This window comes from Podarcis raffonei, chromosome 10 (genome assembly GCF_027172205.1).
Source record: "Podarcis raffonei isolate rPodRaf1 chromosome 10, rPodRaf1.pri, whole genome shotgun sequence".
In the NCBI taxonomy this organism is placed as follows: domain Eukaryota; kingdom Metazoa; phylum Chordata; class Lepidosauria; order Squamata; family Lacertidae; genus Podarcis; species Podarcis raffonei.
Genome location: NC_070611.1, coordinates 54,992,842 through 55,011,647, shown reverse-complemented (window position 1 = coordinate 55,011,647; position 18,806 = coordinate 54,992,842). Strand labels below are relative to the sequence as shown.

At 43.2% G+C, this 18,806-nt stretch overlaps 1 protein-coding gene across 1 annotated transcript in view; it reads right to left on the bottom strand.

Annotated features, from left to right (window-relative positions):
- AGK (acylglycerol kinase) overlaps window positions 1-9,092 on the bottom strand; it is a 43,185-nt gene extending 34,093 nt beyond the window's left edge. The window contains exons 1-2 of the mRNA XM_053405151.1: window positions 8,979-9,092; window positions 6,877-7,054 (exon numbers count right to left, since the gene is read on the bottom strand). Coding sequence (XP_053261126.1) covers window positions 6,877-6,986 — 110 coding nt within the window. The 5' untranslated portion in view covers window positions 6,987-7,054; window positions 8,979-9,092. The remainder of the gene's footprint in view (window positions 1-6,876; window positions 7,055-8,978) is intronic.
- Between the last annotated feature and the right edge of the window lie 9,714 nt (window positions 9,093-18,806).

Below are 18,806 nucleotides of genomic sequence, written 5' to 3'. Positions count from 1 at the left end.
GAGTACACACACACACACACACAATCACCTGATTTATTTGGATTGCATCCAAATTACACCAATCCATATGAAAGGAAATCCATGAAGGGAAATAGGATTGTACACACAAAACATCGCAAAAGGGTTCTCTGCCTTTGGAAACTCCAGTTACAATTGTGTAGTTCTGGTCCAGATCCAGAGATCCAAAAACTCAGCCATCAGCTTTGGGTGCCACGTCTTATGAAGACCATAATAATAGCCTTGTTGGATTCCAGGATCCTGTTCCATACTGTGGCTGGTTGACCAGATGTCTATGGGAAGCTCAGAAACAGGACATGAAGACAATCCCCATCCATGCAGGAAGGAAGGGGCTATAAATGTTCCTGCTTGCATGGATTTTGCACTTCCAACCAATCTAGTCAATTCATTTACTATTATTTTATTTATTGATATATTAGCCACTCTTCAGCCTAGCTTTCATAGCGGCATATGGACATAAAAAGCAATCACACATACGATAACTACATCAGTAGCAAATTGGAGTAGTTAGGGTAAGTCCATCATAAAAATAAACACAATTAAAGCATTAGCTTAACAGATCCGGGCAAATAAGGTTTTCCCTTGGCATCCAAGAGAGAACCAGGACAGTGTCTGGAGAATCTTCTCTATTATATACTAAGAGGAATGGCATCTAATGCAATAAGCTCCCAATTAGCAGCAAAGTGAGGGCAGCTAACATGATTGTGAATTTACCAGCTGGCTGAGCTATCATCACCTCGAAAAGCCAATGGGCTTCTGCTATCACAATGACAATAATCACAGGTAAAGTGTGAAGCAATTACAGCCACAGCTTTTCTTCAGAGCTTGCAATCGCTGCTACGCATAGGGCAAAAAACAAATTCAAAGCTCAGCTATTTCCAGCTAATGAAAGGCTGCTTCTCTGCTATCCAATTTCACAATTATTTTCCAAATAACTAGGCAGGCTTGGTGAGCCGGTAAAATTGGCAGAGATAAATCAGGAGGATTCCTCTGTTTACTTAGGTAACCAAACCAGGATCAATACAGACCCAATTCCTCTTTCAGCTGCCCAGGATAGACCACAATCACCAAGGCAGAGCAGAAAAAGAAATACTTCAGTAGACTTCTTCTGGGCATATTTTTCGGTGGAACCTAAAGCTGCCCAACCCTTAATAAAGAGTTGGCCCCTTTGTAAGATGAATGGTGCCTAAACCTTTTAAAATCCAGTGTGATTCCAAATGAAACAGCCACACTCTGCTGTGCACTGGAGAGAAGAACAAATAGCAGAGGCTGTGGGTGATCAGAAACAGAAAAGCTGGTGCTAAGTCTAATGTTTCAAGCCATTCCTTCCCCCAAATGGTTGGACGTCCAAGGCAGCCTAAACATGGCAAGTATCCTCTGAGTAAGAGACCTTTGGTGCCACCACACAACTGCTTTTATTTAGAAATGTAGGACTCAGGCAGGTATTAAAGGGTACAGAAGCAAGCATAAATATAGGCATTGCTGACCCCAACTCCGAGTCCTGAAATCTAATGGCTACTAGAAGGTTACTAGCCAGTCTGCGAGACTGTGCACACAGAAATAAGTGGTTTCAGTCCCACTTAGACACATTCCTTTATAGCAGGCAATTGCCCTTTATCAGGCACTGCCCTCACCCATCAACAATGATGCTAGATTATTCTAGTAAAAAGTCAGCTCATTATCACTATTATGCCAGTAAATCTGCATGTAGGGTTGTTTCTTGATTACATGTGCTCTCTCTCTCTCTCTCGGTGTGTGTGTGTGTGTGTGTGTGTGTGTGTGTGTGTGAGAGAGAGAGAGAGAGAGAGAGAGAGAGAGAGAGAGAGAGAGAGAGATTTCCTTTGCAGATTGGATTTCCTGGCAATTTCTAGATTCCAGATGTTCTAGATTGTCCCACCCTCAATATACATAAAGGTAAAGGTAAGGGATCCCTGACCATTAGGTGCAGTCGTGACCGACTCTGGGGTTGTGACGCTCATCTCGCTTTATTGGCCGAGGGAGCCGGCATACAGCTTCCGGGTCATGTGGCCAGCATGACTAAGCTGCATCTCGCAAAGCAGAGCAGCGCACAGAAACGCTGTTTACCTTCCCGCCGGAGCAGTACCTATTTATCTACTTGCACTTTGATGTGCTTTCTAACTGCTAGGTTGGCAGGAGCAGGGACCGAGCAACGGGAGCTCACCCTGTCCGGGGATTCGAACCGCCGACCTTCTGATCGGCAAGTCCTAGGCTCTGTGGTTTAACCCACAGCACCACCCGCGTCCCTTCTCAATATACATACATCCAGCAAAACACCAACCAATTATTACAAACATGCCTGCATCCCAAGGCAATCAGGATGCCTTTCTTTGGGACCCCTGCTGCTGTGACAGCATTGCTACAGCAATACGTAATCAAATGCATGGTACATTTTTGTTCTCCAACCTAGATGCAGATACACTAGAATAGCATGCATTTCTCTTGCCACTAGTAGGTTGTCTTCAGCAAACTGCTGCCCAGTATTACTAAGGGATTGCAAAAGCATCATAACAGACACTCTTTTAATTTGGCAATTCCCAAACTATAAACTAGGGCGTGCTTGTAAATGTAAAGGTTCCTGCCACTTTCCAATCAGTCACCTGTCAGGTCAAGCAATTCTGTTGTACTGCTGCATGAGGAATAATTCAGTCATACTTGGTGCTGAGATGCACTGGTTGCCTCACGTTGAATGCCTGTGATTCCTCCAGTGTGCCTTCAATTTTTATTTAGAAAAGTGGGCCACTACTGTATGCGATTCAGGAGACCCATGCTGAGCATCTCCTGTGATTTAAAAAATAATCAGATGTCACCCAGAGAGGGGCCAAAGAAGACTGGGATCACGGCACTGGGATGTAACCCTTTTGCATCAGACCGTAGTCCTCCATTAAAATCCTCTCCCCAGTGAAGCTGCTATTTGCCCCATAAGGAAAACTTGCAGGTATCATGGGGCAAATAGCAGCTCCAGGAATTTTCATTTTTGAATTGTATAAGACAGCAGGCACCGTATGCCTGTAATGCTGCTCAAAATAATAAGACCTTCAAATTCCACAGCCAAAGCCCAGGGTTTTGCTATTCAAGAATAAGTAAGAGCTAATTGGAGCCGGTTTTGGCACCAGATCTCTGCACTCCCCCCATAAGAAGTCCTCCTCAGTGGCAAATGAACAAGCAATGCCTGAGACAGCTAATTCCAGGAAGTCAAAGGCTAATCTGAAGCAATGTTGAGCTAAAGCAGCACCCTTTGCATCAGAAGCTCCAACTATGTCAGGAAAAAAGGGACAAGATTTCACTAAACCTTTAATCTGCTATAAAAGGACACTATATAAGTCTAGTCAAGAGTGCCTCAAGCATAGTAATTCAGCCTCCAGTATCAGCAACAACCAAAACTCAGTTGCTAGGCTATGTACATATAGTCTACTCTACCTTGTTGAGCAAGATTCAAAAAGCTTAATATTTTAGATGTACGGTTCTACATTTCTCTCTGTACTATTATTTGCACTAGGCCATCATCGTGCAGCACCCCATTGGGTGCGCTGCATCACAATCCTGGATTTGCATAAAGTCTGGGTGGGGTAGGGGAACAAAAAAAGGTAGGTTGAATAAGGTAAAAAAAAAAGCCTGTGACATGGAAGCCAGAAGGGATAGACACTGAACTATTGTATTTTAATATTTTGTTGGAAGCCGCCCAGAGTGGCTGGGAAACCCAGCCAGATGGGCGGGGTATAAATAATAATAAAAAAATTATTAGTATTATTATTATGAAAGGGAAAAAGTAGTGGCAAGGTAATGGGAGAGGTCTGAATACCCCAGTAAGGGATGAACATTGGGGGCTCTTTAAACAGAAAAGAAAAAAATGTTTAACAAGGAGAAATAGTGGAGTTTGGGTACAACACAAAGTCAAAAGCCTTTCTCAACTCCCTTCTCACTCTACCAAAACCTTGCTTAAACCTCCGCTTTGTCCTCTGTCTCTCCCTGCATTCCTAGACAAAGACAGGGCAATTTTTTGTCCGGTGGGTGAGGAGGGCCCCAGCTCATTAGCATGTATAGTGTGGGTGGGTGGGTGTGTTTTCTTGGTTCATTTCAGTTTGTAAAAGCAGCAACCACCTTATTTCATTCAGAAAATTAGGAGCGTAAGTATTATTATAAGAAAATGCAAGAAATTCCTTCCCAATTACTGTTCCCATTTCTGCTTTCTCTGGAAGAAATATTCATCGTAAGGTCCTAAGCCACTGTACTCATTTCTAAAAACGTGTAGCAAGAAGCTTTAATTTTAATCCCTGTTTGCACATTTAATATAGTTTCAGGGAATTGCAAATATAGCCAAATTATTTTAAACCATTGTTGACTTGCAAACCACATCTGCTCTGTTGTTTGATCACTTTTCAAGAAACTGGTGCCAATTAAGCCCTCCTGTTTTCCAAGCTCTTCTACAGCAAGTCCTGCCAGAATCTACATGGAAGACTTAAGAACCCAAATCTTCTTTGTCTCTCTCTTTTCTCTTTCCCCCTCTTTGTGAGCATCTGCCTTTCACCTAGATGTAAAGTATTCATATTTTCTTACTGCATTTTTTCCAGTGTATGTTTGAACCTGAAGTGGTTTGGCTTGGTTGATTTCAGTGGGTTTTGGGTGTGTGAGAAGGGCATAAACTGTGTGTTTTGGGGAACAGGGCAGGCAGCAGAAGCCATTCCCAGCACCAATACCCCATTTCCTACCTGATCCATCCCAGTCTTACTCACTGAGTGGCAGGGTCCAAAGGGAGCTTCTAAGAGCTTAAATGAAGCCTCCCTGTGATTGAAAAAGCTGCAATACCAGAGTTCTTGATCCCAGAGAGACTTCCAAGCACAATCAGTCAAAAGCATTTGGAGGCCCCATTCAGACTAGTTCAGTGCAGGGAGATTGGAGAGATCAGCTGAGGCCAACATAGTTTATGCCAGGGGCTGCCACGATGGGCTTCATGCAGCATCTCAGCCTGCCCCTCCTCGCTTTCTTCCAAGCAGTCATGCAGTGGTTAGGATGGTGAGTTTTTGCTCCCTTGGAACTGAAGGCGAAGTTAGATGACTGATGCTCTTCTTCACTTTCTGTTTCAGCTCTACATGATTTTAAAAGCTGATTAATTCCACTGGAACTAGATCCTTTGGAAAAGTGAAGTATGTCCGAATGCTTTCTCTCTCTGTTTCTCCAGGGAGTGGGGTGGCCCCAATCCAGTCGAGGGGAGAGAAGTTATGAGAGGTGGTGACACCCAAAGTAAAGGAAAAGGGACCCCTGACCATTAGATTCAGTCGTGGCCCACTCTGGGGTTGCGTCGCTCATCTTGCTTTATTGGCCGAGGGAGCCGGCGTACAGCTTCCAGGTCATAATAATAATAATAAATAATAATAATAATTTATTATTTATACCCCGCCCATCTGGCTGGGCCTCCCCAGCCACTCTGGGCGGCTTCCATAAAAACCAAAAATACAGTAAAATATCACACGTTAAAAACTTCCCTGAACAGGGCTGCCTTAAGATGTCTTCTGAATGTCAGGTAGTTGTGGCCAGGTCATGTGGCCAGCATGACTAAGCCGCTTCTGGCGAACCAGAGCAGCGCACGGAAACGCCATTTACCTTCCCGCCGGAGCGGTACCTGTTTATCTACTTGCACTTTGATGTGCTTTCAAACTGCTAGGTTGGCAGGAGCAGGGACCGAGCAACAGGAGCTCACCCCATCACAGGGATTTGAACCGCCAACCTTCTGATCACAAGTCCTAGGCTCTGTGGTTTAGACCACAGCGCCACCCACGTGACACCCATAGCACTCCCTAAAAAATCCAAATGGGCCCACAGTTCTAAAACGGCTGACAACCCTTATACTAAACCATGGTTTAGAGTTTCGTGTTAACCAACCCCTTATAATCTACTAACATAGTAAAATACCACTGCAAGTTTGAAGCAAACCAGCAGAACCACTTAGTAGCATTTTAAAACACATTATGTTGTAGACTTACATAGCATAGCATGTTTAGCAGCAGATAAAAAGTGTGTCATTAAACTGTCTGAGCTTTATTATTATTATTTGCAAACCTGAAAAAATTATGCCGTTAAAGCATCCAGGGGGAAACTGTTCAATCCTGTCCATGACAGTTTCATTTAATCTAAAACACATCTATCAATTTCATTATAGCAATTTGCCATATCAGTACCAAAGAAATGAATATGAAATAATTGTGTATCTCACAACTTATAGATGCACAAAACCAGTCTGTAGCCACCCGCTGATCAAGTGCTAAAACTACTTTACAACTAATTTTCAAATTTATGCACATATAAATGTCCTCTTCCTTAAAATTGCAAACTTGTGGAGTGCCTCCCAACGGTCTTTGTTTTTAGTACATTGCAGTAGCAAGGGAATTCACATTTTATCAAAGAAGAGGTGCAGGGGTCCTGAACCCATTTGCAACCCAAAATTTCCCCTGATCTCTTCACACAAGGGACCTTTCATGTACCATCCCCACCAATGGAAGAAAAACTGCCTGGAAGTGTTTTTGATCAGGAAAGCAGCCCATAACTGTAAAGGCTAAGCACCCCTACCTTGTGTCACTGCTCCAATACAGAGCTTTCCAAGGCTATGGTAAGGCAAAGCAAAAATAATCAGGAGAACAGTATATATGTGTCACTTATATTTTGCCCTGGACTCTGGTTTAGGGAAAAAACAACAATGAACAAAACCAAATGCCCTTCCAAAACTTCCAATATTATTTTAAAGATTAAGCTTTCAATCCAGGTAGTTGAATTTAGTTCCCCTTGAAAACAACAGAACTCAAGTTAAACTGTCTTAGCTTGGATCCAATCCAATGAAATAATTACCAGTGTTTTCCATACAGCCAGTTTCCTCCCCAGGTGAGCAGGCAGGCCCCAGCGGTGGTCTTCTTCCAGTGATTTCTGAGTGTGTGAAACATTTTGATAACCTTGGCCATGTTTATGTTTTACTCTGCAGCAGACCTTATAGGGGACGCCGATGCAAAGAAACAGAATGGAAGAGCATCTGTGTGGTAAACCGTAAATAAAAGATGAATATCACCTGAGACAAGGAAATGGTTGCAATGTTCACTAAACACTAAACATCTATTTCTTTCCTGTTAATAAAATAATGGCAGGAAATATTAAAGGATGAGAAAAATGCCTCCCTGAGTTTAACTTGATGCTACTTCTACACTTTGGAACTGCCAATTACATGTCAGATAAGTGCCATCTCTATTGTCTCCAATACTGAAAACCTGGCTTTTCTCAAAAAGCCTTTTAACTATAGATCTTTGTCCCAGTTTATATCTGTACTAGATTTGAATTTTAAAAAAAGTTTTAAAAATATGGAATCCTCTCTCTCTCTCTGCACGTTTGTGTGTTCCTCCAAACACTGAGGCTCCATTTAGCTATCAAGTTTAGTGTTAACAAACTTGAGATTGCCACCTTTCATTTTGAAAGATTCTAGCAGTTCAGGCTAAATGACTCGGAAATATACATATATACATACATAAAAGAACCTTTTGGCACCATATCTAAATTTGTCTGAGCCTGCGCCAAGTGGCTTTCCCTTGAAACAGGAAACATTTTGTTTGTTTGTTCAAATCAGTATCAACAAGAGAGGTTATGTGAACAGAATGTTCCTCCCTTGGAGGCTACTGGTTTTCTTTAAAACACACACACATTATGGAAAGTTAAAATTACTGACACTCCCCCCCCCCCAAATTAAAGTATTATTATTATTCTGTTTAGAGACATCACATTTCCCCTAGCTTTCTGACATGCAACGTATTTTACGGATGGGCCCCTGTGGCAACTAGCAATGAGGCTGAAATTATGGTCAGGCAGCAATTCCATCTGCAGATTTTCTGCTCTGCATTTTTTGAACCTCTGATCATTGCACCCTAGGAACAAGGAAAGCTGCTTTTATACCAACATGCTTGACATGGTCTATGCCAGCGGGTGGGCAACCTGTGGCTCTCCATCTGTTGTTGCGAGTTTCATCTGCCCTGACCATGGGCGATGCTGCCTGGGGCTGGACTAGATGACCCTCGTGCTTCCCTTCCAACTCCACGATTCCATGATGACGCAGATTGCCGTCCACAAAGTCTTGCACCACAATAAACCGGCTTGTCTTTAAGGTTCTGCAGAAATAGTCACGGACATGGCAGTTCTGCCCTGCCTATCTAGCAGCGCTGCTGTTGCCAAGATCATTTTTTGTTTTGTTTGTGGTTTTCATTTCATTAATTATACTTTTCAAGTTTATGCATTTCACTAATTTTAACAATCATTTTGACATTTCAAAACAATGCCTGACAATGCTTTTATTTGTTTATCATTTATCTGTAAATATTCAACAAACCATTTTAACATTCTTTTGTAACAAAATGTTATCTTGATTTCTTATTCTTCCGGTAAGCTTCGCCAATATCATTTTTTGAAAGAAAAGGGGACACCCAGGGCTGGATTTTATGACATTAGCAGCTCTGAGCCCGGACTTGGCTGGGGAGGGCGGGATACAAATAAAAATTTATTCTTATTCTTATTAATATTATTTAGGTTTGATGAGGCCCATAGCTACTGGAGGTAATGGGGCCCTTTATATGTCCAGCTCTCCTTTGTCAATAACAAATTGTCGCTGTTTTTGTGTTGAATATATGCTACTGTATATGGTAATCTGTGGACCTAACAGGTATCTAAAGCAATTTACCACTGTTGCTTTATTTGTTTTTTATCTCATATTTTGGAATTGTGCATTGTTTTTTCGCTTCCTTTAAATTTTTTGGTCGCCCCCAAGAGAGTGGGGCCCTAAGCTGTAACTTTTTTAGCTTATACGTAAATCCGGCCCTGCACCCACCCGCACCCAAACGCCCCGAGCTCTTCGTAGGAAAGGCAGGACACGAGGGAAACGCGGGTCCTCCGCTGACTTTTGAAACGTGCGGCCTCACCTGACGCGTGGAGCCGCCTCTCGCCGCCTGCCGGCTAGCCTGCCTCCGCTCCGCGGCCCCCGCGCTCCCTTCTGGCTCCTCCTCCTTCTCCGCCGGGGCCGAGGCTGCCGCAAGCAAAGAGAAGCAGGAGGTCTCCGTCTCCCTCTCGCAGCCTCTCCCGGGCAGAAGCCTCCCGCTTCCGGGCGCCGCGCGGCTCCTTTCCCGCCGCCTTCCGCGGAAACAGAGAGCCGCCTCGCCTTGGTTCCGCGCGGGCCGCTTCCCCCAGAGAAAAGGCGCCGTCCCGAACGGAGGCGGCGCGGAGAGAGGACTGTTCATAAGTACAGCACGCGCGCACGCAAACACCCACCCACCCCGACAAGAAATGCCCTGGGAACCTCTTTTGATCCCCACGTCGGGATCTTGTCCCTGGTAGATCCGTGGGTGGTTCGGGGTTGATCGCGGGCTCCCGATGGTTTCATTCATTCATTCATTTGTGTGTGCAGTGCCGGATTTACGTATAAGTTAAACAAGCTATAGCTTGGGGGCCCCAAAATTTTTTAAAGGGAATTTAAAGGGGCGGGGAACTGGATGTACATTTTCCAAAAAAAGAAATAAAAAACAAAATAAAATAAAACCTACATACAGCAACAGTGTTTTGTGTTGTGTAGGCTCCTATGATGTAAGTAACGCCTGCTAGCCTGCTTCCTAAAATACTTCTTAATTGTATTTCAGTTCAACCATTACTTTGATAAAATACATATTTTGTTATGTGCAAATTGCTTTAGATACCTATTAGGTCCATAAATTACCATATAGCATATATTGAACACAAAAAAACAGCCACAATTTGTTGTTGACAAAGGACAGCTGGACATATAAAGGGCCCCATTACCTTCAGTAGCTTAGGGCCTCATCAAACCTACCGTAAATCCAGCCGTGTGTGTGTGTGTTGAATTTTCTGTTTTACAATTTAAAATATACTTTAACATCCTTAAAATATCAATGACTTTCCTTCTCTTTCCATGAACATATCATAAATCCCTGCATATTTTACAAAAACTAAACCATTCAGTGTTCCCTTATTGCATTGATCCAAACTTATTTACACTGTTGAATTTATCTCAATGCTGCCGTTTTCAGCTGTACACAATTGTTTCCTGTATATTCAATGAACGTTTTCGAATCTTTTCCAATGGTTTCACAAGAGCAGCAGCAACAACTGCAAAAAGGCTTGCCCGTCCTCACCTGGGATGAAGGAGGCTAACTTTTAAGTTGTGGGTGAACATATCAGACGACAAAGCGATTCTTCAAACAGCTCTTGTTTATACACAGGCCAGAACAGAACTGAACTGAAGGGTTCAGCCAACCTGCATATATAGAGCTCCACTAGAATGCAACAGTAACCACTTTCTGTAACTATCCAATCACTGAACATCACTTTCAATCCTTTATTTGCATATGTGGACCTGAGTGAAAACTATCTACCGTATCCTCCTGCTGGACCAGGGTGAGAACTTCAGTAAGAAAAGGAAGGATGAGGAGATCAGCTCAGTTCTGGTTCCGCAAAACAAAACTCCTAGGTTCAGAATGGGTTCAGAGGCAACCTTGTATTCTAGGGCTGTATATCTTTCGCACCTGGCTCTGGCTGGGTGCTGTTAAAGTTTTAGGTAAAAAGCAAAATGGATCCCACAATCCTAAGATTTCCCACCCCGATCTGCACTATCATGTTATTACTATCCTTACTCCTGCTGCTGCTGCTAATAAATTTATATGCTTATTTCATTACAGTATTTGTGTTCCCATCTTTCCTCGGTGGTTTGCAACAAATATTAAAACAAGAGCCTGCTGGATCCGGGCAGCAGCCCATCTAGTCCTGCATTCTTTAAAGCCCTTTAAAGCCCTATGTGGCCTAGGACTCACATACCTACGGGACCACCTCTCCTGGTATGCCCCGCGGAGGACCTTAAGGTCCACAAATGACAACATTTTGGAGGTCCCAGGTCGCAAGGTGGTTAGATTGGTCTCAACTAGGGCCAGGGCCTTTTCAGTACTGGCCCCGAAATGGTGGAACACTCTGTCACAAGAGACTAGGGCCCTGTGGGACTTGACATCTTTCTGCAGGGCCTGCAAGACAGAGCTGTTCCACCAGGCCTTTGGCCAAGGCACAGTCTGGCCCTTATGTTTCCCTCCCCTTATGGTCTTGATTTATCGGCTACTTTTAAAATGAGGCTGCATTTTAACCTGTATTTTAAATTGGTTCCCCCCCCCATCATGTTTTTTATTGTGATTTTATTGGTTTTAGCCGCCCTGAGCCCGGCTCTGGCCGGGAAGAGTGGGGTATAAATAAAATTTATTATTATTATTATTATTATTATTATTATTATTATTATCCCCTTCTCCCAGTGGTCAAGCTTTAGGAAACCCGCAAGCGGGACCTTAGCAGAAGGCCTCTCCCCACCCCTGCAGTTTCCATCAACTCATATTCAGAATCATGGCCACCTCTGACCGTGGAGGCAGAGCAAAGCCATCATGGCTAGTAGCCATTGGTAGCCTTCTCCTCCATGTTTTGATCCAATCCTCTTTTAAAACCACCGAAATGGGTGTTGCCTGCTGTGAGAGCGAGCTCTGTAGTTTACCTACGCACTGCACGAAGGAGGACTTTCTTTTTTGTGCCCTGAATCCGTCAGGGATGAGGGATGCTCAACAAACTCAGGGGGTCAGGATGGATGGTAAATAGACAGGTCATCTGTGAAACATGACCTTCCAAATAGAATGATCGTAGAAGACAGCTCCTCAGCTGGTGCATCTTGGATGACTTCAATGTCTTAATATTTTTTACAGCAGATAAGACACTCATCCAAACCTTCCAGGTGCACTGCATCCATTCAAACTAATGAACAGCTGCAAGAGACTTCATTATTGTCTTATTACCCATCCAGGCTTATATGACCCAATGTAGCATTTCTTGTTGAATCCCTCATGGCAAAACTACTTGGCTTATTATTAGTTGTTGGGTTTTGGGGGTTGTTGTGTGTGGTTTTTTTTGCTCTGGACATCTGGTCACCCTGGAGGCAAAACCTACCTGCTGTATCTCTCCATGTTCCAGATACTTCTTTCCAACTTGTTCTGCTGTTTTTGTTTCAGATATTGAGTGGGAGTGATTAACGAAGCAGCATGGGACCAGGAAACATAAAAAGAGAGTTGTTCAAAGGACCCCTCTGATTTCTGTGCTGCAGTCTTATTTAAAGGCCAAGGGAAATTACCTTGCATATGTGATTCTTTTGAGAATCTAGTTTGGAAATTGCTGGAAATAAGTATTTTGTTATCAGCTGATGACAAGAGGTTAAATAAGTGGGGGTGGGAGAGGGTCAGTCTTTGGAGCCTACATGGACTCATGCTTCATCATGGAAATACAATTTAGGATAATTATTCCCCCATTAAATTTTTTTACAGACTTACAGAGAAATTATTACTATAAGGGTAACAATTGAGAATCTAAATCCTCCTTTATCATGAGCATATATGCTCCTTATGTTCTCTGTTTTGTTTTGCTTTAATCATTCCTTTTTCCTGTCTTCTTTTTAAATGTATTTGTATTTTATAATGTATTATAGTCTAGGGAAAATGGTTTTTATATCACTTGACTATGCTGAATGTATGAAGTGGCCCTTAACCACTTAAGAGCCAGTGTGGTGTAGTGGTTAAGAGCGGTAGATTCGTAATCTGGGGAACCAGGTTCACGTCTCCGCTCCTCCACATGCAGCTGCTGGGTGACCTTGGGCCAGTCACACTTTGAAGTCTCTCAGCCCCACTCACCTCACAGAGTGTTTGTTGTGGGGGAGGAAGGGAAAGGAGAATGTTAGCCGCTTTGAGACTCCTTCGGGTAGTGATAAAGCGGGATATCAAATCCAAACTCTTCTTCTTCTTAACTGTGTGCTGGGGGTAGGGTCTAAACTGTGTACAGTACTTCATTGAACTTGGCCTAGCAGAGCTAAAGAATCTCCTCTTTCATGTCTCACTTGGCCTATCAACCACTGCAGATTTTTAGTTGCTTAAATCATTACTTTTCAAACCAGTCAATTTCAATTTCAGCAGAGCTGCATACTGTTAAAAAAACAACAACCAACCCCAATCCTTGATCATTCCCAGGATAATGAAGGCATGTGAGGGATCCCTCCCCCATTCATCTTAAAATGTACATTAATCTTGAATATGTCAGTGAAAATGTTGCAGTAAGACATGCCCAATCTCAAAATGTGTTTTGTTTTGTTTTTCTAAGCAAAGTAGGCAAGCGTTCCTTCAGTCTCTCAGCTCCATCAATTAAACGTGCTTTTTGTCGATTAAAATTTGCTCCTGATTAATCAGCTAAAGCTTGGGTTGACTAATTTGCCAATTAAGCCTCCGAAAACTTGCAGGCTTTGGTGTTAATTATAATGATTTGCTGGCTGGTGTGAAAGATGCGTTTCTGTTTGGTCCTAGCAGAAAAAAGCCCCCGAGCTCTTTTGCCTCGTTGAGTCTCTCCTGGTAAGGTGGACCTACCTACCGCTAGATGGCTCTCTAGCTCAGGCTGTCATGGAAGGCATGGATGCTCCTGGTCTTGCTGAAGAATCTCATTTGGGTGAGCAGAACTACCTTTGCAATGGTGTCAGCTGCTGCACACAGCTGGATTCCAGCCACCCAAAGACACACAAGAACTCTTGAAATCTCGCTTGGCCTTTTCTGTATACAGTGCTTTCTCTTCCCCTCCAGATATTGTTGATTTGTATGCGTGGCCGTATTGCATTGTTATTCCCTCCTTCCTCGCTGACCATTTCTAAATCCTAATGCCAGGGGAAGTGGCAGCGTCACACCCGCACCAAATATTTAAAGCACATGGCTTGCCACCAAGAATCCTGGGAACTGTAGTTTGTAAAGGGCGCTGTGAAGGATGAGCTACAGGAATGTGGAACCTGGCACCTGGGCGTCAAATGTGGGCCGCCTCCAAGTCAAGCCAGGGTGGGGATTCTTTTTTAGCCTAGCAGGCCAGATTGGTATCTTTGCCCACCTTGCCCAGGCCAAGTTCGACCCAAGGACCTCAGGTGACCTTTGTTAACGGAGAAATTCCTGCAACACCTTTATTTGCCCAGGGGACTTCAGAAACCCCTTTCAGAGGGACTTCTGGGTTAGCGCCAGCGGCTAATGGCGGATTCCCTCCGAGCTCCGGAGGGAATCGGCTCCACAGGATTAGGGTCTTACCGCTGCGGCAACGCAGGGACCCCTAAAAATCACAGGCAGTGAAGCCTGTGAACCTGGTGACTCGGCGGGCACCATTTGCGCCCCCCGACCTGCGAAGGAGCCTTTTTAAAGGCTTCGGAACGGGGGACGGGGTGAGTGGCGTGGTGCTGAGAGTCGACTGCTTCTCATGCGGAGTGAAGCTGCGTTGCCATGGCCGGAGAGCGCTGACTTCTTCTTGTGATTTGGACTTCAAAATAACAACCCGTGAGTAGTACGGAAATTGGATTTTTAAAGAATTTTTTTTTGTGAATTAGGCATGATCGGGGAAGGCGCAAACAGGAAGTCCGCCTCCCCGTCTTGTAAACAACCTAAAGCAAGGACCTGCTAACTAAGGTTGAGAGAATTTTTTCTTTTATTATCGGGCAAAAGACATTAATTTCACGATTTGGCACTAGAAGAAACCTTACTGGAGGATAAGAGCTAATTTTGGGAGCTGAAGTGCCACCCCCCCCCCGGGCCTGGGAGTGATCCGCGAGAGAGCCTGTTGAAGATATTGAAGAGTTTGACAGCTGTCAAATTAGCTATCAAGACGGAAAAAGAGAACTTTGTTTCTGCTGCTTCTGCTGGCTATATTTGTTACAATTTGACTATATTTTGTTGAAAACAAGGAAGAACTGATACAAACTAATTTGATTTTTGGATTTGAACTGGAAAGAATACCAAGTAACCAAAATCCCTCTAGAGGGGGTTTTGGGACATTACAAGAATGGCTGAAGGAGGGAAAATTCAAGCTAAATTGGACAGAGTCTTTGTTCTCTTGGGAAAGCTACAAGGCCAAATTGATGTTTTGGCTACAAATGTTGCAACTCTGGACTTAACAGTAAACAAATCCATTGAATTTGATAAGGAATTGACTCAGGAAGCCGATGCAGCTGGACAAGAAGAGAAACTTGAGAGTTTTGAGAGTGTGAAGAAAGAGATATATGTTGTTCCTGAGGAAAAGGAAGGAGGAGCTGTAACTTTGCAGATGATAAAGGAGAGCCAGAGGCCTGACATGATGGCTGCAAAGGAAAATAAGAACTTGATGGTGAAAATTTGGTCTGAATTGGAGACTGAAGAATGGAGAGATCTCCTTATGTGGAGATCTGAAGACCCAAGGATTACAAATTTGATTAAGGTGGAAGTTGGAGCTTTGGAGACATTTGGATTTGAAAGGAGTAAGAAACAAGATTCAGGCTCCACTTTTAAGTATGGAGGTCTGGCTGGAAGAAACATGGACCCTATTGGACTAGAGCTTCTTCGAAATTTGGTGCTTAATACCAAGGACTATCAAAAAAACCGGCAGAGAGGAATTGAGAGAGAATTAAGAGCCTCGGATGTGAGGTCTCCAGGCTGATAGTAGATTGACTGATGGACGCTTGTTGGGGATTGGAACCGGGAAAGGGGGGTGGAGTTTGGGAATCCAAAGGGTGTATAGTTATAATCTGTTTTGCTTTTACTTTGTTTTGTTATTTGTATGAGAATTGAGGAAATCGTGGAAGGGAATTTAGGCCGACTTTAGAAAAAGGTTTTAAGAATAAGCACTGATGTATAATCATTGATGTTTACAAGGCAAAATTGGTTTTTCAAAATGAACTAAATATAAAATATAAAAAGGCTAAAAATTAGGGACAAGAACTTGTTGAACCAACAATTTGAATTGGAATACAAGAGGGGGAGGTGTGGGGAAGTCAGGGAAATATGTTATTGAAAATAAGGATTCTGAATTCTATGTGTTTTTAAACTTTTTTGTTTCTTCTTTTTTGATTTTTTAATGTATTACAATGGGAAATTTTAATAAATATCTTTTTAAAAAAAAACAAAAACAGAAACCCCTTTCAGAGTGCAGCCCAGCACCTTGAAAGAGGCTTCTCAAGAGCCAGCAGTCACCTGCTGGTTGTTAGATCTTCGGTGTGTTACGGAAATTATGGGGGGTGGGGCACATTTTTAAAGTTGTTAAATGTTACAAATATTATTCATAAATGTATCCCTTTGACTTGACAGCTCAGGGAAGTTACCTAGCTTTAAAAACCATATAAAATCAACTCCTTTGCCAGTTTCCTTCATTCCACCGCCAATTTGCTTCATTGGCCAAGGACTTGGAAACCATTTGGTCCCCACCATAATCCCTCAAGCGGGAGGTCATGTATTCACAGTGTCAATCGCTGGGCAAAGGCACTCCTCCGGACTTGCCCAGGTGGCAGACTATACAAACCAAAGTTCTATTGTCCTCTTGTAGTAGGTGCTTAGAATGTACTTCCCAATACATATCCTGTATCCGCCTGTTGCCCCAACACATTGCTCCTAGGTTAATCATGTATAACCCTCCCCTTTTCTGATGTAGCAATGATGTAGTGGTGATGCTTAATGAACTGTATGCTGGGATAAGACAGAAACTTTTAAAAGTCCTTGTCACCCCATCCTCGGGGTTCAAAATTTCTCTTTGAACCTGTTGCGCAATCAACTTTGGTCTACAGCTATTTGCTCTGGTTGGTGGCTGGACTCCTTCCTTTATTCCGCAGGGACCCGCAGACTGTGCCTGATGAGCTGGGTGACTGAGCAGCCTCACACTTAGATTTTTCCGTAACAGGTGCCTGGGAAAAAAACCTTTAGTTTAAGGCAAGTTTTTACCTGCCTCACCCTTGATGCCCTGTATGTGATGCCAGGTGTGGAGCAGATGGGATTGAATACACCAGAATGGCCTTGTGGGGCAAATAGGAGGCTTGGCAAGCTTAAATGGTTCCCCGTCCGTCCTCTAATCCTTTCTTTCTGGCCCATGCACGGCTACATGCCATATTGCATACCCTCCAACATTTCTCAGATGCAAACCGGGACATTTTCATCTGAGGAATACATGCTGTTTCTGGCTGGGGGGAAAGTGGGGCTCGGGGCAGGGGATTTATGCATCTGTACACTCTGTACATATATTACTTTTTTAAAGTATCAAATGATAATTTAATTTTAAAAGGTAATTAAATTTTTGAGGGATCAGGGCACCTAAGTGTTTAAATTGCAAATCTATAAGTTGTCTGGATTTTATTTTGTACAGCCGGGGATGTTATTTAAACACAGCTTTTCACATTTCTGACAATTGGTTTGCAGTCCTGCCAATAAATTGTATGTATTCATATGTTCCATAGTTTTAGGCATTGCTGTTTCACGGCTGGTTGTTATAATTGCTGCACCATCTGCAAATAGGTTGATAAAACAAGCAGCGCCTTGTATGGTTATGTCATGTATTTCTGGGGCTGTTCTGTTTGCCTTCTCCAGGGGCCGCATGGTGAAAGCAAACAGAAGTGGGAATACGGGGCACCCCTGTTCTGGTCCCCTATTTAGAGTAAAAAATAGTTGCTGTTCTGCCGTATAAAGTCTTTGCAATAGGATGACAAAACAGACACCCATATTCATTTTTTAAGACTGATAAGGCGGCCCATCAAAAGCTTTGCTTGCATCCAGTGGACAAAATTCTAAAGGAAAGTGGGGGTTTTCCCCTTCCATAATAGATAGTATTTAGAACCCTCCTGGGGGACGCGGGTGGCGCTGTGGGTAAAAGCCTCAGCGCCTAGGGCTTGCCGATTGAAAGGTCGGCGGTTTGAATCCCCACGGCGGGGTGCGCTCCCGTTGCTCGGTCCCAGCGCCTGCCAACCTAGCAGTTTGAAAGCACCCCTAAGAGCAAGTAGATAAATAGGGACCGCTTACTAGCGGGAAGGTAAAACGGCGTTTCCGTGTGCTGCGCTGGCTCGCCAGAGCAGCGATGTCACGCTGGCCACGTGACCCGGAAGTGTCTCCGGACAGTGCTGGCCCCCGGCCTCTTGAGTGAGATGGGCGCACAACCCTAGAGTCTGTCAAGACTGGCCCGTACGGGCAGGGGTACCTTTACCTTTACCTTTAGAACCCTCCTAATAGTATCTATTCTATTTGGTTTTGGTATTGCCATTCCGTTATTCCCTTGTATGTGTCCCCACGTGTCTCGGATAGCTCCACCTCCCCCCCCCCGTCATTTAACAGTACACGTAGAATGGGAATTAGTTTGGTTTCATTTATTTCTTATAGAAACTGCCCACAAATCTCTTTCCCTGGAGATTTTCCTAGTTTTAAATTTTTAATTGGTTTATCAATTTCTTCTGTTGTAAAGGGTTGATTTAAATAGTCCATTTGCTCAACATCCAATTGTACTCCTATTTTATCCAGATATGGGTCGATTGCCTCATTATTCAAACTAATAGGTTTGAATAATGAGCATATATGTTTTCAAATGAATTTTCAAATTGATTATTATTGCCTTACCTTGGTAGATTCCTCCCCTTGGGGTTTTAAAGAACAATTTGTGCCTTTTTACATTTTTGTTTAATTTTATTGCTAATAATTTGGATTTTTTTACCATCAAATTCATAAAAATATTGATTGACAAGGAGTCTTCTACTTTATTTATGTCTGAAGAATCCAATTTTGATTTTTTCTGATTGGAATTTTATATACCCTGTTACTAGCTGTCCTCTTGTGCTGTCGTTCTTAAAAAAATTATTTCTCCAAATAAAATATTCTCCTGAATCTGTCTGAGATTTGTTTCTATTCTGCTGCCTTCACTAATAAAAG